The sequence below is a fragment of the Pyrus communis genome, chromosome 8 (assembly GCF_041283825.1).
Source record: "Pyrus communis isolate YQ-2024b chromosome 8, ASM4128382v1, whole genome shotgun sequence".
In the NCBI taxonomy this organism is placed as follows: domain Eukaryota; kingdom Viridiplantae; phylum Streptophyta; class Magnoliopsida; order Rosales; family Rosaceae; genus Pyrus; species Pyrus communis.
In genome coordinates, this window is record NC_142572.1 from 21664278 (window position 1) to 21685711 (window position 21434).

At 40.4% G+C, this 21434-nt stretch overlaps 5 protein-coding genes and 1 non-coding gene across 9 annotated transcripts; 4 read left to right on the forward strand and 2 right to left on the reverse strand.

Moving 5' to 3' along the window:
* The first annotated feature begins 990 nt into the window (after window positions 1-990).
* LOC137718236 (BES1/BZR1 homolog protein 1) lies at window positions 991-2410 on the forward strand. The gene is made up of 2 exons (XM_068457750.2): window positions 991-1397; window positions 1530-2410. The coding sequence occupies exons 1-2, from the start codon at window positions 1155-1157 to the stop codon at window positions 2172-2174; spliced, it is 888 nt and encodes a 295-aa protein (XP_068313851.2). The 5' UTR covers window positions 991-1154; the 3' UTR covers window positions 2175-2410.
* A 223-nt stretch (window positions 2411-2633) lies between these two features.
* LOC137718519 (DNA glycosylase superfamily protein) lies at window positions 2634-4717 on the reverse strand. Its single transcript, XM_068458075.2, has 4 exons — window positions 4087-4717; window positions 3588-3729; window positions 3346-3472; window positions 2634-3227 (listed from the first exon to the last, which is right to left on the reverse strand). The coding sequence occupies exons 1-4, from the start codon at window positions 4463-4465 to the stop codon at window positions 2886-2888; spliced, it is 990 nt and encodes a 329-aa protein (XP_068314176.2). The 5' UTR covers window positions 4466-4717; the 3' UTR covers window positions 2634-2885.
* Window positions 4718-9931: 5214 nt separating this feature from the next.
* On the forward strand, window positions 9932-14256 carry LOC137718694 (uncharacterized). Of its 2 annotated transcripts, none has more exons than XM_088699206.1 (5): window positions 9932-10285; window positions 10797-10858; window positions 10968-13019; window positions 13111-13189; window positions 13400-14256. In XM_088699206.1, exons 1-5 carry the CDS (start codon window positions 10177-10179, stop codon window positions 14038-14040), a joined length of 2943 nt encoding a protein of 980 aa, XP_088555332.1. In that variant the 5' UTR covers window positions 9932-10176; the 3' UTR covers window positions 14041-14256. The 2 variants fall into 2 exon arrangements, with proteins under 2 accessions (XP_088555332.1, XP_068314341.1); XM_068458240.2 differs by having other exon boundaries at window positions 13406-14256.
* Window positions 14252-14354, reverse strand: LOC137718885 (U6 spliceosomal RNA). Its single transcript, XR_011065967.1, has one exon. It is a non-coding gene; the product is annotated as a U6 spliceosomal RNA (small nuclear RNA).
* A 1165-nt stretch (window positions 14355-15519) lies between these two features.
* Window positions 15520-18340, forward strand: LOC137717873 (glucan endo-1,3-beta-D-glucosidase). Of its 2 annotated transcripts, XM_068457370.2 has the most exons (5): window positions 15520-15743; window positions 15863-16527; window positions 16645-16968; window positions 17575-17923; window positions 17993-18340. In XM_068457370.2, exons 1-5 carry the CDS (start codon window positions 15686-15688, stop codon window positions 18028-18030), a joined length of 1434 nt encoding a protein of 477 aa, XP_068313471.1. In that variant the 5' UTR covers window positions 15520-15685; the 3' UTR covers window positions 18031-18340. The 2 variants fall into 2 exon arrangements, with proteins under 2 accessions (XP_068313471.1, XP_068313470.1); XM_068457369.2 differs by lacking the exon at window positions 17993-18340 and having other exon boundaries at window positions 15587-15743; window positions 17575-17978.
* LOC137718811 (protein LIKE COV 1) lies at window positions 18339-21422 on the forward strand. Of its 2 annotated transcripts, none has more exons than XM_088699100.1 (7): window positions 18339-19189; window positions 19523-19575; window positions 19993-20102; window positions 20396-20563; window positions 20638-20862; window positions 20938-21060; window positions 21167-21422. In XM_088699100.1, the coding sequence occupies exons 1-6, from the start codon at window positions 19037-19039 to the stop codon at window positions 21042-21044; spliced, it is 816 nt and encodes a 271-aa protein (XP_088555226.1). In that variant the 5' UTR covers window positions 18339-19036; the 3' UTR covers window positions 21045-21060; window positions 21167-21422. The 2 variants fall into 2 exon arrangements, with proteins under 2 accessions (XP_088555226.1, XP_088555227.1); XM_088699101.1 differs by having other exon boundaries at window positions 18826-19189; window positions 21170-21422.
* The last annotated feature ends 12 nt before the right edge of the window (window positions 21423-21434 follow it).

Here is a 21434-nt window from a genome sequence, read left to right on the forward strand (position 1 = left end):
TTACGGTCTTGTCTTGTGGCAAATTTTCGGGCCATAATTTGGGGGTGCATGTATAAAATCATAACTATTATACACATGATTTAGCATTTTGCTCATTCGGAGTATTAGATTAAACAAGTGAAAACATAAGAAACTTCAGAGAAATGGGACTACATAGTGGTAGTATCCCAATCCCTTATGCATCGTCATGTGCTTTAATTTACTGACATAATATTTCATGATTAGTTTAAAACATCATCACCTTAATATTTTAGTTGTATGCAAGTTCTTCTCTCAAAGATGCATGAATGCAAATTGCAATCAGTTTTTCAGCGTGTTTGATTTGATCCATAACCTGGAATTTTGGGTTGAGCCTGGTGAAATGGGCTTTAAATGTTAGAACTGAAAGCCCATTATCTTACCCAAAAGCCGTTTTCTTTCTTCCTCCTGTGCAAACCCAAATCCCCATGCGGACAACAAATCAGAAGAATGAGATCCTTTTTTTTAGGATATCGTGTAATAAAAAATCATTGTAAATTTTTTTATTTAAAATTAAATATAAACAGTACATAACAAAAATTGACCATACAATTTACAATGAACGAAGGTAATTGAAAAACCTACGACATCCGGAGAGAATGCTCGTTCAAAGTAGAAAAACCCAACCAGAAACGTGGGTCCCATTGAAACGGCCGGACCCGCGGGAGAATTATTAGTTCATCGGGAAAAACAGTTATATAATCAAAATCCACGCGGCGAAAAGCATTTCTCTCTCACACACTCGCAACGGAGACCCGCTCACCTGCGCTCAGAAGCACCATGCAAAAGATAGGTCTTCAATCACTGATCGTATATATACCACGATCCTAATCTAACGGTCCTTGATCAGTTATCGCGAAACGCCTATGAGTGCAACGAATAAAAAACGCCGACCTCAAGGCCTTTCAGTGCACCCGCAATGCGTGGTATCATTTCTCGGCTTCTTTTTTGTTTCGGCTAACACTGAGAGGAGAGAGAAGTAGAAGAGAGAGATTCTTCCACACAAACCAGCGAAAAAGCGAAAGCGCATTCCTCGTGATTCTGCCGGGTTTAAATCCCCTGCGACGCACCTGAGCTCGACCATTTACAATCTCTGCGGCCGAGAGAGAGGTAGAGGGAGCTAATTGGTTCGAAGAATGACGTCGGATGGGGCGACTTCAGCGGCGACGACGGCGCGGAGGAAGCCGTCGTGGCGGGAGAGGGAGAACAACCGGAGGAGAGAGCGGAGGAGGAGAGCCATCGCGGCGAAGATATTCGCCGGCCTCCGAGCTCAGGGAGACTTCAATTTGCCCAAGCACTGCGACAACAACGAGGTCCTTAAAGCTCTCTGCCTCCAGGCCGGCTGGACCGTCGAGGACGACGGCACCACCTACCGGAAGGTCGCCGTACTTTAATTATCCCAAATCCTTATTTAATTTATAGTTAATTAATTAATTTCTATTTCTTGTAGCTTAGATCCGTAGAAAATTGTGATAAATTCAATTAATTGGATTGTGTTTGTTGTTGTACAGGGTTTAAAGCCGATTCAAACTGATACGCCGGCCGCATCAACCAAGATCAGCCCGTACTCGTCGCTAAATCCGAGTCCAATCCCGTCCTACCAAGTCAGTCCGTCGTCTTCGTCCTATCCCAGTCCCACCCGCTTCGATCCCGTCATTAATTCATCCAATCCAATTCACTATCTCCGCTCTGCAATCCCCCCATCTCTTCCTCCCCTGCGAATTTCCAACAGTGCCCCTGTAACCCCGCCGCTCTCCTCCCCGACCTCCAGACGCCCCAACCCAATTCCTAACTGGGACGCCATTGCCAAACAGTCCATGGCCTCCTTCGATTACCCGTTTTACGCCGTCTCCGCTCCAGCGAGCCCGACCCGCCAACACCATCCTCATCCTACAGCTGCCACTATCCCCGAGTGCGACGAGTCCGATGCTTCCACCGTCGATTCCGGACAATGGGTTTGCTTCCAGAGATTTGCTCCTTCGCTGTCAGCAATGCCAGCCTCTCCGACCTTCAATCTTGTGAAGCCTGCTTTCCCTCAGCAGAATATTCCCGCGGATCAAATCCCGGACGTAAAGCCGTGGATCGGAGAGAAGATTCACGAGGTGGGATTGGATGACTTGGAGCTCACGCTTGGGAATGGTAAGGCTCGGATTTAATCCAATCCCGAATCCAATCCCGAATTCGGGATTGGATTAGCAGTGTGAGCTACTGAGTTATGAAAGATGATGAGGAGAAAAGAGGTTGGTGATCTGCCACAACCCTTTCTGGGTCAATCTGCATATTTCGAACCATACTTGTTGTTTGTAAGATCTGAAGTTATTTTATTTCTTAGTTTTTCCATTCGAATCTGTTTGAGATGATTTAATTTAGATATTGGTATTGTTGTTGTGTATCGTTTTTCTTTTTCAAATGTACTGTTAATTTATTTTTTGTAGAAATATTTTCCAAAACGTAATTTCGAATCAAGTATTGCAATGTTATAAAGATCAGGTATACACCACGCAACGTCGTGTGGTAACGTGAAAACACATGACATCGCGTTATTCATTTGGGACGCCTTCGTAGCATAGCCGGGTGTGGGTAACGCCTCGAAAATTTCCCTTGAGAGCAAAATATTGAAAGCAATACACCAAAACAATAGTGGATATTTATTACAGGACACTAAATGAAGAGCAAATTACAAAGGATGAGAAGTTTTTAGATACAACTGTGCAAGCATAACATTCTTACCTAGTTAGTTTAATGACACAGACATGATAAAAGCATGCAAAAACTACTAGAAAACATCTGATTTTTCACCTTCTTACAGTAACTTCTAAATTATGTAGATGTCGTGCGATTAGCGAAGTTCGGCTCAGTCAATTCGGTCATTTCTGGTCTCCGATCTTCATAGCTTCGGTTAGTTTAGTGTCATCTTCTCCTGTCTTCTCAATCTTATGTTTCGAGTCTGCTTTGGCATTTGCATTGCATTCCTTGAACCGGAAGCATGTTGCGAGATGATCGTTCACAATCCCCGCCACTTGCATAAATGAGTAAATGACAGTAGGCCCGACACAGCGGAAGCCTCTCTTCATCAAATCTTTGCTTATGGCTTCAGCTTTTGGGGACTTCACCGGCACTTGACGTGCATAACGGAATCCATTTCTTACGGGCCTGTGGTTCACAAAGCTCCAGCAGTAGTTACTGAAGGAACCAAACTCCTGCTGAACCTGTAAAACGAGTGAATCACATGGAAACCAATATTTCAGAAGGAATTCACCGGCAAAATCACCTTATGAATGTGAGCTTAAGCAATGGCGCAAGGTGCATCGACTGAATGGTGATTACCTTGAGCATTTGTTTGGCATTCTCGTCAATTGCACGAAGCTTTTGTTCGGACAGCACTTTGAGAGACAGCAATTTCTTCTCATCAAACTTTGCAATGGAGGACGGATCAAAATTGTCAAAAAGTTTCCTGCCAAGGGATGAAACCAGCATAAAAGTATAATCTCAAACACTGACATTACTTTATCCGAAACGCTTAAATGAAATGAACCATGGCAGTTCTGATTCTTGTGAAACAAGCATACCTGAATATATCTCTCTTGCGTAGTATTTCCGGCCAGCTGAGTTCCGCGAGAGCTTGTGAAAGGACAAGCAGTTCAAACAGCTTCTTATCGTCATACACTGGAACCCCCCATTCTTCGTCGTGGAAACAAGTATAAATCGGATCTGTTAAAGCAAAGCATAACGTGAATTAAAGCGAGCAAATCAATCGAAATTGAACAAAATGTTGCAATATCTCAACTTCTAAGGCATCAACGTGTGTCCATCCCTAATGAAATTCTGGTCACCCAAACTGAATTACATAAATCAATGGTGATTCTTATCATTCTTAATTCTCAACTCAACTATATGCATGTTATAAGCGATTCTAATAAATCTTTGGCAAATGAAAAGAGCTTAAAGTTCTTCCCTAAATTTAGGCAAATTTTCCTAACTAACATTCCAAATTTCCCTCTTTTTCTTATCAATTTTCTAGGCAGCCAAACACCAGATAAACTACTAAAAAGAGCACAGCAAATTTACCAGCGTGAGGTGTAATCCAATCGCACCGTTTCAGCGGACCGGCGGGCTTGGCCACCTCGGCATCGTCGGAAGCAACCTTCGCCGGCCTCAAGCTCTTACGCCTCACAATCTTTCCAGGGCTCGCCGTCTTCGCAGAGTAACCGCTCGACGACGTGTCCGAAGAGCACGTGCTGTCCACCGAAACGTCGCTCCGTACCACCGGTTCCGGCAATTCAGGTACAGGTTTTCTCGGCCTCGGTGTCTGCTGCGGCGGCTTCTTCGCGCCGTCGTCTTTGCGTTTCGGGCCCTCCAAAACCCTAACTCTGTTCCCGCCGGGACCGAGTACGGCTCGTGGCTCGCAAGTCGGAGATTGAAGCTTACTGGCCACCGACATTGCCATCGATAGCTTCGAATTCGAGCTCCGCCGGTTCGATTTCGAGCTCCAAAACGACGGGTTCAGCTGAATTCTGTCGAAATGGAAGATTATTATCCTTGCGTGCTGTGTGTAATTTGCTTTGGGATGTTGGTTGGATGGGTAATTAGGGCGTCAGCGGAGGGTAAAATGGTAAGTTGGAAGTTTGAAGCAGAGAGCAGAAGTTGAGAGGAGAGAGGAGAGCGGAGTGCTGAGAGCGAAGGGGGCGCAAAGTGACACAAAACGAACCGTTTTCTGCAGATTTAAAACGGAAGGCTGGAACGGGTAATGTACCGATAACAGCCGGTAATGCTTGCGTGTCGGTGACATTTAACCGTTTTGGTTTTGAAAGCGATTGAGAAACTTCCCCCAATATCCAATTTGCCCCAGGCGGAGCGACATGTCCCTTGGTTATGTTCGAGTTCAAAATTTTCCTTTCATACGTTAGATTAATTTAGAGTTTAAACTTCTAAACTGCATTCTAAAATTTGTAATAGAAATCAGGCTTTTCGTTTAACGTCTGATTTATTATATACACTTCTTAAAAAATTTTCGTATTCTTTAAGACTCTTCTGAGCTTCTAAAAGCTGAGCTAATTCTATTTAAGCTTATGGCTGCTATTGTAATCATCAATTTAGAATTAACAAAATAATTTTTGGGTTTCTCTCAAACTCTCGCAAATTCCAGAAGACTTGGTTTTTTTAGGGTATATGTTTGTGTCCCCTTACGCTTGTGATGGGCCTCTTAATACGTGAATATTGTATTATAATTGTTACAAAATATAAGGCGAAAAAAAGGCAAACCTAAAACTACTTAATTAAGAGAAGATAAATACTTTGGGTTGGTGTCAATTAATGTGCGTAAAAGCCTAATCAAGAAGGTTCTACGTTTTCATGGGGTAGAAGTGAGGGGTAAAATTGGTATTTTGGATATTCAAAGAGAACTACCAGCAAGCTGCAAACCGGGAAGCCGGAAGTGGCGGTTGGAGGAACAACCGACGCTTTAGGCCGCCAGTCGCATTCAGTTGGTAAACGTTATGCATGTAAATTGTGAAACGGGTTACGTTTTGTGCGTTTTATATGGTGACGTGGCGGGGAAAGGGGTTCCTTACCGTTGAGTAAAAGTATCCAAAGTGCAAAACTCAGTGGGTAACCAACGGCTAGTCGGCTGTATGACTTGGTCCCACTGGGCCTCTTCACTTGGGCCGGTCTGGGCCTCTGCGCTGCTAATATGGAGTTATCAAATATCTACTATTAAGTTGCATGACTTTGAAAACTCTAATTGTAAATCCATGGGGATAAAAGGCCCACGAGATCGAGGAATATACATGTGAAGGTATTTTAAAGATCTTCCAAATGTTGGTATAGATCCTTTTTGTGCCTACTAACTGTTTGATGTAATGCATGCTAGGCATATCTTGACAGGTTGTATCGACAACACTCAACAAATTCTTAAATTCTTTCTCTATATCATTCATTAGATCAATACAGCATGTATCGATATTTGTTGACATGTACGTAACATAATCTGGCTAACGACAACAAGCCCACCAAGTAATCGACAATATGACTTAGTGAATAACCTGTAGCTTTTGTGCGTGCTTCTCTCTCTCTCTCTCTCTCTCTCTCTCTCTCTCTCTCTCTCTCTCTATATATATATATATATACATACATTTAGATTAAATATATCATATTTTATTTTGTATCTCATTTGTAGCACCTCTCTAATTAAAAAAATAAATTAATTGTGTTTGTAAAGCCCTACCTCTATTAAATAGGTGCGACTCAAAATAATGTGAGGGTCGATGAAAGAGTAACTGCATGTGCAATATTTGGTAGGGATAGGCAAAGTTCCGGCGTTGCTGCAGAAGTGTGAGAGTTGGGAAACAAGACAAATAATATGGCATGATTGAACAATTTTCACCAATTTAGTCTTTCTCCCAGAGAGGAGGCATAGCAAGGGGAACTATAGTTGAAACTTGAACATGATTAATGTCTTATGCATTCGTTCACAAACTAGTATGAAGATCACGTGTAATTTGACATGACAAGTAATGCGTATGAGTAAAATTGTTATATATAACTAACATATAAATTAATATACAAATCATTCACATAACATGCAAGTCCACATTATATGGTATCTCTAATATTTTCCACACATATTTGTAAATAATTACAAATTGCAATATGGCCGGTTAATTTTGACAATTATTGTGACAACTTTTTGGGTGTCATTGCATAAAACATCGTCACATAAGTCTCGTCTTGTTGCAACGTAGAGTATGTTCTGTCAAAGCAAAACAAATAATTCCCCTTGACATTTTTCAGTTTATGTCGGGTGGTGTTTTCTACCCTTTTTTTACTTTCTACACATATTTTATAAATTTATATCATTTGATATTCAATTCATTACACTCGACGGCCGAAATTAAGAGGAGTTGTGAAAGATAAAAAAATAGTGTGAAGACAACACCTCCCTTTATGTACTGTTGTACGCATGTAATAATATATAGATCTGATCATGGTGTTTACTGTATACTTTTCTACTGGGGTTGGTTAGACGAACCAAATTAACACTACAGACTGCTAAACACATTTATAACTTCAATGCTTGGACACCAGTACCATGTATAATGCATGCATGCATGCAAAATTATACGCACAAAAAAGTGATCCCTCTATATTTGATTTTTTCCAATAATTAATCCTAATATACAGATACAGCCTATATATATACACGTCCCACACACCACTATAGCAAGGTGAAGATAAACTTTCAGTGTGCTTTCATCTTATAAACCACCATATATGGCTGTAGAATCGGCAGAAACCATGAATCTCCACCACGTTGCCGTCCCACATCATCCCACTCCTCAAGCTCCCGAAGCATCTGGTCCTCCACCACGGCTTTCACGTCAGCTTTCTCGACTTCACCACCGAGGCTTCCACCGTAACCGCCCTCTTCCACTCCCCAACCCTCCCCTCCGGCCTCCGCGTCTTCGACCTCCCTCCTGCCGAAGTGTCCGCCCTCGTTCACCCAGAAATGAGCCCCCCCCCCTCCACCGCCTCTGCGTCATTCTTATTAGAGAAGACCCCTTTTATAAGCTCATCCCAATCCCACCTGTTCACTGCGTCCAACCGTTGATTAAAGAGGACGAACTGTTGACCAAAGTTGACTCTGAATGCTTGGCCTGGCTAGACCAGCAGCCTCCAGACTCGGTCATTTTCATCGCTCTGGGCAGCGGCGGGACGATGACGGCGGAGCAACGCATGGGGGCTGGAGCTAAATCAGCAGACGTTCATATGGTTGGTGCGAAAGCCGACCAACGCGGGCGCGTGGGCAGCGTTTTTCAATGTTGGAGGGGATTTGAACGATCCGAAGCCCTATTTGCCGGAAGGGTTCTCTGAGAGGACAGTGGAGTAGGAGTTGTGGTCACATCCCGGACCAGTCAGGTGGCGATCCTACGGCATCCGTCACCGGCGAATTTTTGTCCCATTGCGGGACGCGACAAAATTAAGAGCAAGTAGACCAAAAAATTGTATTTATTAATTAAAAATAGGGACAAACAGGTACATATGTCCAACCCTACTAGTTATTATGCCACGTAGACAAGTTTGATGCTTAACAAACATTAGGTGCAGATGTTAAAAGTTTTAAGGACGATTATTAAGGCCATTAATTTAAATTGTTTAACAAACATTAGGCGCGGATGTTACAAGTTTTAAGGACGATTATTAAGCCCCTTAATTTAAGTTTTAAGTATGCATTGTTATTTGCATTTGTCATTATTGCACTTTGTGAATTATTTTAATTTAAAAACGATTTCCATTCTACAATTAATTGTATGATATATATTCTCTCATTTTCAAAGTTAACTATATTTATAATTTTTTTTCATTTCTTTGAAAATATATTTATGATTCATAAATTAATACCCTCACCAACCCAGATGGAGAAACAAGAAGTATTATCAGCAAAGTAATAATTAAGTTTCACACATCAACTGATTAGATACAAATGTTACATAGTATAAGTACAATGAATATGTACACATCATTCTAGTCTACACGGCACATCCTAAGTTCAATTCCTGCAGCTGGTGAATAGCACAATGGTGGTCAGAGGGAGACTGAAATGCTTATAAGAAATGAAGAAATATCGTCTCCCTTCCCAAATCAAATGCCAAACACAACCTGCAAACATATAAAAACGAACGAAAAAACCCAAATCTAAATAGAGAGAAGTTGGGTTCATAACAGAGCCACTAAAATTTATATATATATATATATATATTTCAAAATCAAAATAATTAGGTAAAGAAAAATAATGGAAATTGTTACATGCATGAACGTTGCATAGCAAGAAAAAAGAAAGAATTAGAATTGGCCCTGTCATCGCCGCCGGTTTATCCGATTGGACAGTTGACCAAATAAGATGAACCGGTGACGTCAGCATTGGAATTGTCTAAGTTGCTGACGTGGCTAAACAAGCAGCCGGCCGGTTCGGTTGTGTACGTGTTATTCGGGAGCGGAGGGACTTTGTCGGGAAGAGATTTTTCAGTGTGGCCGGTACAATGGGTGGTAGATTATGTGTTATTATACAAATAGTGAAATATGTGTGCTAAAAAGTTAATAACTTAAAAAATAAAATTGCTCACTACTTATATTAAAACAAGTGGTATACTACTTATATTTCCGTTACAATAAAAAATTTCTCCTTGTCTGAAGAGCAAATGAGCGAGTTGGCTTTGGGAGATTGGAGTTGAGCCAAATACGGTTTGTTTAGATTGTAAGTGTAGCATTATTTTAAATTATTTAGTTAATTCATTACGAGTTATCATTAAGTTTGAAAAGTATTGAATTTATGTTTTATTTTTAAACCAAAAACGGATGGTCAGTCTATTCCATGTGGTTGGTACTCAATTTTTAAGCCCAATGCCCACATCTTTTAAAATTGTGTTAAAATAATAAAACTACAAAAACGAGGATTCGAAAGAAAAATAACACCCTTCTATCCAACTTAGTGAATCGAATATACATTATTTAGTCCAAATCTGTTGACCCAAAAGCCTAAGTGAATAGAATATAGGATATAACAACATATAATGTTAGGAAGACTAAATTTGTAGACAAAATTTTATAAACTAAATGATATAAAAATTGATAATTGAATTATTATTTAAACGTTAATAAACATACTCATTCAATCATTTACCCACTATCGTCGATTACACGTTTGCCATATTTCACTTTCTTCCTCGTCATCATGAATCGTGTGGTAAACACAAATTGTCCAGAGAGAGACAGAAGCAGATACTCATACTCATCGAAAGACAAAAGCAAAACAGTAAAAAGTAGATGAAAAAAGTAAGCTTGAAAGCGAAGCCCCATTGAAAAAACCTCAGCCCTTGCTTAGATTGAAATACAAGGTAGTCATTCACACGACCAATATGTAACAGAGAGAGAGAGATGACGTTTACGTCAACCCTTGTATCATATGATAAAAAGAAATTCAAAAACTCTCCATAAATAATTTGAGACTTGCCACCTAAACCAAACCTTGAAAGGATCCCTCCATCCACCCACAAATTATGTAAACTGAGCTTCCCCTCTCACCTCTCTGTTTTTTGAGGAATTTAATGCCCCAAACACCATTTTCTAGCTGAAACATTGCTGCAAGTGATCTGCAGGCAAAACATGGCAAAGCGATCGGATTTTGCGCAGAAGCTGTTGGATGATCTTCGCGTCCGCAAGGAGAAAATGGGTGCGTCTCAGAGCTCCAACCGGTCGAACTCCATGGCAATAGGTAAGTTTCTAATCTAATCTACCCCATTTAAATGTTTATTAATTTCATTGATTAGTCCTTGATGAGGAAAATGTTTAATTCTTCATCACTAGCATAGAGCACGAGTAAGGGCTACAGTTAAAGCAGCACGAACTGTATAAATTCATAAGCACAAAACCAGTTTTGAAGGAAAGAATCTTCTTGTGTCCTTTTTACTGCAAGGAATCATGCATCAAAAAAAGTTTATGTAAGGTGAAAAAATCAAATGTTGCAAACATCATAGACCAATATATCATCTTGTCGAGACTCGAGAGTGAATCCCACATCGGGGAAAGGACTTAGTGTTTGGTTTTTCTGTTTCATCTTTGAAATTTTTCTGAAAGTGACTTGATCGAACATATTTGCAACGATCTTGATAGTCTGTGTTCTTTCATTAAAGTAACGTTTATTTGTGTACTTATTGATCAATTCCATATGCAGTGCAAAAAATTATGTGCGTTTCTTTTTTTTTTCTTTTCATGTGTTGATACAGATGCATATGCTTATTCCAAGCAAGCTTATAGAGGAAGAGGGGATGCAAGAACCAGTGGAAAAGTAAGTAATCTGATGACGCGAAATTGTTGTATTCCAGTTATTTGAGGAATCGGAATAGAATGAACTTCGTTTGGTCCAAATGTTTTTATTTTCGTTCGAATTACCGCAGATTGGCTCCAGAGGAAGTAGCAGAACGCCGATTATTCAAGATGGTTCGAATCAGATTGTTGCTTACGGGAGAGGAGGTAGGAGCTCACAACAAATGGGAGATCTTTCCATGGCATTGGCTTTTGCACTTGAAAATGGAGGAAAGTTCGGGAGGGCGGATACATCTAGCAGAAGTTCAATGCTAGGATTTTTGAATCAAATTGGGAGGGGAGCCATGGAGTTCAGCAAGATGGAAAGAAAAGGTAGAATGAATAGGTACTTCGGTTCAAGTAACCAATTTCCTAACCTTTCTCATCTCCACATCGAAGAAATATCGAGAGGGGCACATAAATTGAATCAGATCCTAAAAGCATGCTCGAATGGTCTTAATGTCAATGGATTTTCAATAGAAGTTGGGAAGGAGTTAATGAAAGGGGCAATGGATTTGGAAGAGTCCTTGAGAATGCTCGTAAATCTGCAGGAAACTTCTGAATACATGGTCCACTCTCAGAGGAAAAATCGGATCACATTGCTGGATGAGGATGAAGATGACGAAGATAATGCTGTTAAATCAGATGAGCAAAAGCAAATTGATCTGCCAAGGTTCTCATTTGACAAGGGTTCGAGACACGGGCGTAAAATTCAAGAAGTTGGAAGGACGGGGTTCATGCAGAAGATGACTGCAGCTCTGACTTATACTACAGAAGGTAGTAGCTTCAACCGCGAAAAGCAAGGGAAAATAACCTCCTCCCCATCAGTTACTCAGAGGCAGTCAGTCAGCTATAGCTCCGGCATCAAGAATCCATCAGCAGAATCGAAAGAGTCTAAACCAGAAAAGGAAAGAATTCCAAATGTAATTGCAAAACTAATGGGGTTGAATGAGCTTCCGAAAAAGGAAAACGTGAAGCACAACGTGCATGAAGACTTGAGTTCCAAGTCAAAAACAGAAAGCCGGACAAGAGAGCAAACAATGCGCGAAAGGAGTAAGATTTCTGGAGTTAAGACCAAGGATCCATTGATGCCTAATACCACATTTGTTTTGCAAGCAGAAAAAAACATGCTCCCCAACAATGTCAGCCTTGAGTTAGTTGTTCATGATGGAACATCGCAATGGAAAGACCCGGAAGGATTTAAACCGGTAGCGAGATCAGAAAAGGCAACCATCAAATCAGATAAGCAGCAAAAAACTACTCAGAGCGTCAAACCGAATAAAGCTGTGGTGCATAGCAGTTCCGAAGCGAGACTTGTGACGCAAGGAAAAGCAGAGTTCAAGGAAATTAGGGTTCAGACGGAAAAGCAAACCGGGAACAAGATTCCCCTGAGAAATCAGCATAAGTCACAGAACAATCTTGAACTTCAGCAGCAATCCATGTTTTTGAAAACGGAGACACTGGAAGATAAGCGTGGAAGAGAGACGAAGGAGCAGCAGAGTCCACAACCAAAGTTGCCAGCAAGAAAACAACGAGGAGGCGAAATCATATCAAGGACTAAGTCAACAGGAGCAGTAGATTTGCATAAGAAGCAGACACTTGCAGACCAAGCTAGACTACATAGGAAAAACACGAGAGAAGTCGCTGGTGCAGTGCAACCCAAAGGAGTTCCAAATGGCAGATTCCATGAAAATCTGGTCAGAAGCAAAAGCTCCTCTGATTTGAATTTTGGCACGAACAATTCTTCTCCAAAGTACCTGGATCCTGAACCATCAAAAGAAAAATTTGGCACTCCACTGGCTATGGAGGAGAGACCTGTTCATGCAGCACCACCATTGCAGAAGGCAAAATCTAGAAGAGTGAATAAAAACGAAATGCCTCGAAGAATCGATGAAGTGGCAACCAGAAGAAGCCATGAAAAACTTGGTAGCCAGAATGCAACAGAAAAAGTTAGAGCCAGCAGGCTAAAACAAGCTGAGCCGCGCATCGTCAAGTCCAACAAGTCAAGAGCAAGCATTCAATCAGTAGATTCAACGCAAAACCTACATAAAGAAGCCAAGCTGGAGGCTCCCACTCTGTCTGATCCCAATGAAGTTGAATGTCGAAGCCTCGAAAAACCACAAACTCTACTTCCAAATGAAAGTGTAAGTCCATCTATACAAAATCCGAAAATTCATAACTTCCAAATAAAAGATACGTCTTCAGTTACAAAATTTGTGTAATTCAAATTGGCAGGTTATGCAGTATGATCAGCAAGATCAAGCACCTGTTTTCGATTATGATGAGTGCATAACTGCATCAACTACACTTAATGGTGAGTAGAACCTCTGCTTTCAATTCAAATTCCCATCTTACACGAGAAGAACTTCTCTGCAACGGGGAATGTCATTGTGGCAGTATTTCAAGCTAATCACTCACTACCATGTGAACAAGTGGCAATACTTAAGTAGCTCACAATGGCATCTAGTTGCAGGTAAGTTTTTCTCATCTTATACAAAATGTGAACTCATTAGGTTTCTAAAAGATGCAGGAAACCGTGAAGCCGGCTTGGACATTTGTTATCCAGAAGTACGGGAGCACCATAAAGCATTCAACCTGAGAAAACAAGAGCCGCTGACAGAAAGCGAAAACCACTTGAAGCAGGTAGTGATCAAGAGCCATCATTTCCTCAACACAGCAGAAGCACTTTTCAAACTCGAAATCCCTTTTGGCATTCTTCACGACAGCAGACACGACTGCAGCCCGGATGTAGACATCAAGCTCACATTAGAATGCGGCTATGAAGTAATGAAACGAAAAGGGAGAAGGCACGAGCTCAATGTCCATCCCAACTGCGCAAAGACATCGATAAGTTTTGTCAAAATACATTCTTTGGATGAGCTGGTTAGGCAACTGCATAAAGATTTCGAGACACTGAAGTTCTACGGAAGAAAAGGAAAGTACGAATGTGAGGTGGAAGCGTATCTTCCGAAAATGCTGGAAAACGATATGCATAACTGGCAGCCGGACGTGAATTGCATGTGGGATATGGGTTGGGATGAAACTATGTTTGCAGTTATTCAAGTAGATGAAGTTGTGAAAGATTTGGAGAGGCTTCTGCTCAATGGACTTGTAGATGAGCTTACCAGAGACCTCCGTCGTACGGGTTTGTCTGCAATACATTAACCTGTTGAATACGAACACCTACAAGTACCATTATCAACACGAAAAGGATTTATTACGCCATTTGAGCAAAGTTTGTTTTATTTTTTTCGATATAACTGGTTTTCGAAGAGATAAATTATAATGTAATCCTTAATTGAAGAATTTTCTTGTAATGAGTGTGCATTTTTGTTTTAATCATGAGGATTTATTCCACTAATCAAAACTGTCATCACTAAATTCATATTTGTTCTCGATTTGTGCATGTCGTCCTTACACAGGGGTCATACTCTTCTCTGTATCGTTCCAATTTGGTAAGAGATGAACAGTAATTCCGCAACGGTGAAAGCTCCACCTGAGCTCGTGCTGGTTACTCTTGTTGCTCTACAGCTCCCCGTTAACATCATCGCCATGCTCCGCTTGCTCTTGCTCCACTTGAACTGGAATTTCTTTTGCGAACCGTTTAGTTAAAGCATTCAAGAAGTGTTAGGCAGAAAGCTTAGTTTTAAATATTTGAAATCTTCTTTCTTTTCCATTATTGTCAGCATTATTCAAAAGGTTACTTGCGCGCCAATTATACCCAACTTCTCAAATTTTCCTTACCTTTGTGCGTTTGTTGGAATTGAGATCCTCTCCGAATCTCGAAGTTCGAAGCTAGCAGATATAGAGAAAAAACAGATCTAGACTCTTAATTTGTATGAAGTGAACCAATGGATAGGTTAATATAAGTCGTAGAATTTAAAATGAGTTGTCAGAATCTTTATATTTGCTGACTCCGAACACAAAGATCCAGAAAGGATCTCAATTTTTTTGTTGTTATTCAAGTGACCAAATTAATATTCTACTAATATATGAGAAGCGCTTTTTCCCAGTGTGCTTTATATTGTTGGCTATTTTATGTTGTTCAAAGTTCTTTTAAGCTGAAATTGTCGTCACTTTCTAAAACGAAGTGCTTCCTTCTTCCTTAGTGAGGAAGTAAAATTAGCTTTGCGTATCGTGGCTGGTTGATTTCGGTAGACCGTAGATTCACAAAAGTGCTTTCTTTTCATAAAATAATGGTTAAGAATTAAAGTGGTTTTGGATTGATTTTTTTGTTCTTTTGATAAGCATATTGAACTTACTGAAAAAAATATGTTTGTCGTTGTCATTACTTACGTGCTAAGGTGTTCTTTCTCTTTTAAAAAAAAAAAAGGAAAAATGTTCTCAGGTGTCCGTGCTAGGAATTTTTTTTTTATCAGAATACTGCTACGTAGTGTTACAATTATACTTAAATTATAAGGTTGTATTTATTTTTAATTATTATATTCTAGGAGCGACAAATATTGAGCTCGTTTGAAAGTATTTTTAAAATAATTGAAAAAGCTTTTAATGAAAATATTTTTGGAACCAATTTTTAGTAAAAATGAAAGTAAACCTTAAAAAAAATACTTGCAATGCTTCCTCTAAGTTTTATGCAGGAAGCACTTCAAGTGTATTTGGACCGCTTTCAGTCATTTTAAAATCGTTTATAAACGAGTCTATTAATTATGTCGTCCACGTTTTTAAACACGTCGAAGTTAAAATGAATTTACGATTTTGCCCCAAGTCTTGCTCTTTCCTACCTTCTATTAATATTCTCCCTCCATTCTTTCACCTTCAGAAAATTTAACAGAGCACTCTGTCTTCAGCCATGGCGATTACATTCCTTCATGCAGTATCACTCTTCGTTTTATCTGTTAACCTCGCAAGTAAGCTCTTAAAATGTTGATTGACTCAATCGTATTATCGAAAAAATATTTTTTAATTCAGAAGAAATAAACCCCATAATTTAAATTAAAGGATAAACTGCTCTGTTTTTTCAATGCAGATTGCCAATCATTTATCGGCGTAAACTACGGCCAAGTCGCCGACAACCTCCCGCCGCCGTCATCCACCGCGAAGCTGCTCCAGTCCACCTCAATACAAAAGGTTCGGCTTTACGGTTCCGACCCAGCCATAATCAAAGCCCTGGCGAACACCGGCGTCGGAATCGTCATCGGAGCGGCGAACGGCGACATCCCGGGTCTCGCATCCGACCCGAGTTTCGCCAAGAGCTGGGTCGGCGCCAACGTGTCCCCTTTCTACCCGGCGAGCAACATTATCCTCATCACCGTCGGCAACGAGGTGTTGACATCCGGCGACCAGGGCCTAATTTCTCAGCTGGTCCCGGCGATTCAGAATGTCCAAAACGCCCTCAATTCCGCGTCTCTTGGAGGGAAAATCAAGGTCTCCACCGTACATTCCATGGCGGTGCTCAAGCAATCCGAACCGCCGTCCTCGGGAAGCTTCGACCCCGGTTTCGGCGACGTCATGAAGGGGTTGCTTGGGTTTAACAACGCCACCGGTTCGCCTTTCACAATCAACCCGTACCCGTATTTCGCCTACCGGAGCGACCCGAGACCCGAGACACTTGCTTTTTGCCTATTCCAACCGAATGAGGGGCGGCTCGACACCAACACAAATATTAAGTATATGAACATGTTTGATGCTCAGGTGAAGCATCTGCACCGGTTTTGTCCGGTCCAAGACCGTTATTTATTAGTTAAGTTGTTTTTTTTCTTACGAACGATATTCAACTTTAAACTAATTGTCGTCCCCAATTATGTGCAGGTGGATGCAATAAGATCGGCATTGGACTCCATGGGCTTCAAGGGCGTGGAAATTGTGGTGGCGGAGACCGGATGGCCGTACAAAGGAGACGACAATGAGGTTGGTCCGAGTGTCGAGAACGCAAAAGCTTATAACGGAAACCTGATTGCGCACCTTCGATCGATGCTTGGGACGCCATTGATGCCGGGGAAGTCTGTGGACACTTACCTTTTCGCACTATATGATGAGAACTTGAAGCCTGGCCCGGGGTCTGAGAGAGCATTTGGTCTCTTCAAGCCTGACCTCACCATGGCTTATGATGTTGGCCTCTCCAAGAGCAGCCAGGTAAAAAACATGATATCACTGTCATCAATTTGGGATTTTATGGTAATTTTGATACGCTGATGCAACCGCTTCTCGATTAGGTTAAGACATGTTGACGTTTAGTTGGGAAAGGGATTCTCTCGGTTTCCTTCCATCAAATCCATCAATTCAGACCCTTGAAATTTGATTAAACGGTTAAAAACATGAGCCAATTTTAAAAGTTATAATAATTTTAGCCGTTGGATCAAATTTCAAGGGTCCAGATTGATAGATTTGGTGGAAGGGATCCGAAGAGGATTCCTTTCCGTTTGGTTGTACTACAAACCCTGACGAAATTAGTTAGGGCCAATCGAAATTGAGTATTGGCTCGTTTGGATGTACTTTTAAAATGATTGAAAGTACTTTTTGGTTCCAAAAGCACTTAAAAGTGTTTTTCCATAATTTACTTGTATTTTTACTAAAGATTGGTTACTAAAACATTTCCACCAAAAGCGTTTTCAATCATTTTAAAAGCATATCCAAACAAGTTCTATGATATCAGCCAGTAACAAGTTACAAAGGGATTGACATATGTTCTAAATGTTTTTGTTGCAGTGTATAAATTTAACTTGATTTATTTTGCTTCAGACCCCTACCACGCCCATCACACCCACCACGCCGTCTACGCCGTCCGCGTCACCTATGCCTTCGGCAGTACCCAAAACGCCGGTTAACCCGTCGGGGCCAAATCCGAAGAAAGAATCATATTGTGTACCCAAGGCCGGCGTATCGGACTCTCAGTTGCAGGCTAATATAGATTATGTTTGTGGACGTGGTTTCGATTGCACTCCAATTCAACCCGGAGGGTCTTGTTTTGAACCAAACAACGTAAAATCCCATGCTGCATATGCCATGAATCTCCTCTATCAAACCACCGGCGGGGATCCTCAAAACTGCGATTTTTCGCAAACCGCCACACTCTCATCCAACAACCCTAGTAAGTTCTTGGTCTTGATATTTTTTCTTCTTTTCATTCATTAAACTTGTACCCTTTTGTGTTACGTAGGCTATGATAGCTGCAACTACCCAGGTGGGAGTACCTAAAGATGTATGGAGGAACCTGGGAAGACTCAGAATGTATATGGAGGGATTTCAGTTAATCTGTCTCCTTAATATATGTGTTTGCTTAGGAATTAGGTTTCCTTGTCAAGAAGTGTTCGTATATTTATCTTATGAGAGAGTTGGTGTTTGATGTCATGGTTTTGAGTACTCAAATTTATACTTGAGTCTTCTAATTATGCAATTCATGTTTTTTTCTGAGACTCTTTCTACCTATCTTTTGTAATTGTTACGAGTTATATTTTACACATGTGTTAGACCAAAATTTGCAAGTAATAAATATTGCTTTGTGGTATGTCATCTCGCTTTGTTGTGTATTTTTGGTGACATAACAAGGATAGAGACTCATTCTGGATCTCACTATCAGAGCCCAAACACCAGGCATTTAGGACCACTCAAATTGAGTCTGACAATCCTCATTAACTTATTTCACTAACTCATCTCAAATAAATCAAGGACTCCAATTTCTCTTTCACACAAATCAAAAACCAGAATTTTCCTGCACCTCAGGCTCCAGATGCTAATGTCTAGAAAGGATCCAAATTCACATAACAATATCATATTTAATGTATTAGGCATGTTTAGTGACTTTTCTATAAGCAAAGGAAAGTCACCAGTAATGAATAGCATACGTGAGTTAAGATAATTAGTTGGCCTAACTCTTTTTGTATTCAAATACGAACTTTGTTATTAATATATTATAATTGTTGATATAAATTTCTCATTTTGATACAATAAAAATTATGTTATACTTTAAACTAATCTAAACTGTGAAGACAGGTTTCAAATTAACCAACATTCGGAGAAAAAAAAATGCTGGACCATAGACGTTATGGGTTGGTTTATTTGGACCCGGTTCAACCCCGGAAATATAAGTAACAACAGCTGAGGAAGAGGAAGCGATGATTGGTTAAATTTGATTTTCAGTTATAGTGGTCCGAGTATTCCTAAACAACACAAAGGGAAGCAGAGACGCAGAGGCAAAGCAACAATGGCGACCAGAGAGAGAGAAAGGGAAAGGGATCTCGAGCTCCTCATTCCAGTCGCTTCAGTTTCCGAAACCGGAGGAGATTCCAAATCCTCCTCCCCAGCAAACTCCCCACCTCCCACCACCTCCCATTCCCATCATCAAACCGGCCACGAGGTTCTCGTCTAATTTCATTTTCTCTCTGGACCTTCTGCATTAGGTTTATATATGATCGGAATATTTCATATCATATAAACACGGATGACATGTGGGAAATTTTTTTTTCTGTTGGTAATTATAGTTGATCCATATTCATATCAAATGATGAAATCTAGTATGGCCAGTTCGCAGATTGATTTTAGGTTGGATGATTACATTCTAACGTAACTTGAAATATCGTGATCTTGTCGTTAATGTTCTTGTTTTGTTACTTGTGTTGTGATGTATTGGATCAAATATTTTCCCAGAATGTTGCATGATATTGAATTCTATGCTCGTTATTTTGTATAGGCCTTTTCGAAAGTTATTCAGAGCTGGGCTTCCAAGAAGTTTATGACAGGATGGTAACATATTGTCTCTTCTAATCCCTCTTAATTCTTACTCAACACTGTTTAGTTCTTCGCGGCATTTGCACGCGTTATGATTCGAATGAGGCCGGACTTACTCCTGGCATCTGCCGCAACGAACCCTAATGTGCCATTATTAGCATTCATATGTTCTGAGATAACACTTTCGTTTGTGGGGATGGGGGAAGAGGAGATTCCATGAAGCCAATCCCAGCTAGTTGATTTTCATATAAACTGTACTATAAAATAGTCTGATTTACGGAGTGGGAATTTGAACTCGAGTGCTGGGGTGGACGCTCTGCCCACGCCAACTTACTTAACCCGCATTTCCAGCCTCGTTACATTCTCTTGAAATGTATATGAGTTACAGTCTTTCGTGATATGTTTCATGATTCTTTTTTTATTTCTTTGCAGTGTCATTCTTCTTCCAATAGCTATTACATTCTACATCACATGGGCTTTCATTAAATTTGTTGATGGTTTCTTCTCCCCAATCTACAATCACCTCGGAATCAATATTTTCGGTAAGTAGAATTATTACTTATCTGGTTTGTAGATTTATCTCCAAAGACTCCAAGAATTTGATTTTTTTGTGTTACCAACTCGTCATCGTTCGAGTTTTAACGTGATTTGCTTGGGTTAGTAAACATGGGTAAGTAGGCATGTATAGCCTTTGAAGATGTAATCAAATCTTTTGAGCAAAGCAAAAGGATGAACTCAATATATGTTCTGCAATATGTTAGCTAGAAGGCTGTTTCATTCATTTTTCGGGGCCTAGTTTACGGAACAAAACATGTTTGTTGGTGTCAATCTGCAGGTCTTGGATTTGCTACCTCCCTCACCTTCATCTTCTTAGTCGGCATTTTCATGCAATCGTGGTTGGGAACTTCTGTTCTTACTCTTTGGGAGTGGTTTATTAAGAAAATGCCGCTTATAAGCTACATCTACGCTGCATCAAAACAAATTAGTATAGCAATTTCACCAGGTACTTGTAAACCATACATTGTCATCTAAGCCTACATGTTCTGAAACATTGATCCATTTTGCATCGTTTTGCAGATCAGAGCTCGAAAGCATTTAAGGAAGTGGCGATCATAAGGCATCCAAGAATTGGGGAGTATGCATTAGGGTTTATCACTTCAACTGTTGTTCTTTCTCAAAGAAACGTAGGAGAAGAACTATGCTGTGTTTATATACCTACGAACCACCTTTATCTTGGAGATATTTTTCTGATCAGTCCCAAGGATATTCTGAGGCCTAATCTGTCCGTTCGAGAGGGGATTGGTACGATTCTTTTCTCTCTAATTATGAATCTCGGCTTCTTAAAATTGTTTCGCATTTGATTTTCGTTCGCTGCAGAAATTGTCATCTCCGGAGGTCTATCCATACCGCAACTTTTAACTACGGTGGATGCACAAGTCCTTACACCAAGAAGAGTTCCACACTTTGAAGAGCCAAAAGTATGATCATGTCTTTACAATGGTGAGAAATGAGAATGTAGTTCACTGCTTGTTCTTTTCACCGTAAACTGTTTGTCCTTCTGGTTAATGGAACGATATAGATTTGTAACTTATGTTTCATGTTGCAGCAGAAGTTGTCAAACTCAAACTAAGTTTTGCAGAGGAAGTTTAGAGGCTCAAAAGTGGCCGGATCGTACCGGGAATGGAGTGAAGAACACCATAGCAGAATCCTGAAATGCAGTGAGAAGCCCCTTTTAGAAACAACACTAAAAACATACAACAACTGATAGTATTTGCATACAAGGGAAATATACCTCTCTTAAGTACCATATATTATGAATACCAATTTGTAAATGTTTCTTTTTATCTAATGTGATTTGATCAGTGCGAGGGGTA

Coding starts and splice junctions, on each gene's coding strand:
- LOC137718694 (XM_088699206.1), top strand. CDS start 10,177: ATGGCAAAGCGATCGGATTTTGCGCAGAAGCTGTTGGATGATCTTCGC. Junction 10,859..10,967: donor ATGCAAGAACCAGTGGAAAA/GTAAGTAATCTG, acceptor GAATTACCGCAG/ATTGGCTCCAGAGGAAGTAG. Junction 13,190..13,399: donor TGCATCAACTACACTTAATG/GTGAGTAGAACC, acceptor GGTTTCTAAAAG/ATGCAGGAAACCGTGAAGCC.
- LOC137718811 (XM_088699100.1), top strand. CDS start 19,037: ATGGCGACCAGAGAGAGAGAAAGGGAAAGGGATCTCGAGCTCCTCATT. Junction 19,190..19,522: donor ATCATCAAACCGGCCACGAG/GTTCTCGTCTAA, acceptor TATTTTGTATAG/GCCTTTTCGAAAGTTATTCA. Junction 20,863..20,937: donor GTCCGTTCGAGAGGGGATTG/GTACGATTCTTT, acceptor CGTTCGCTGCAG/AAATTGTCATCTCCGGAGGT.
- LOC137718236 (XM_068457750.2), top strand. CDS start 1,155: ATGACGTCGGATGGGGCGACTTCAGCGGCGACGACGGCGCGGAGGAAG. Junction 1,398..1,529: donor ACGGCACCACCTACCGGAAG/GTCGCCGTACTT, acceptor GTTGTTGTACAG/GGTTTAAAGCCGATTCAAAC.
- LOC137718519 (XM_068458075.2), bottom strand. CDS start 4,465: ATGGCAATGTCGGTGGCCAGTAAGCTTCAATCTCCGACTTGCGAGCCA. Junction 3,730..4,086: donor TTGGATTACACCTCACGCTG/GTAAATTTGCTG, acceptor TTGCTTTAACAG/ATCCGATTTATACTTGTTTC. Junction 3,473..3,587: donor CGCAAGAGAGATATATTCAG/GTATGCTTGTTT, acceptor ATCCCTTGGCAG/GAAACTTTTTGACAATTTTG.
- LOC137717873 (XM_068457369.2), top strand. CDS start 15,686: ATGGCGATTACATTCCTTCATGCAGTATCACTCTTCGTTTTATCTGTT. Junction 16,528..16,644: donor TGAACATGTTTGATGCTCAG/GTGAAGCATCTG, acceptor AATTATGTGCAG/GTGGATGCAATAAGATCGGC. Junction 16,969..17,574: donor GCCTCTCCAAGAGCAGCCAG/GTAAAAAACATG, acceptor ATTTTGCTTCAG/ACCCCTACCACGCCCATCAC.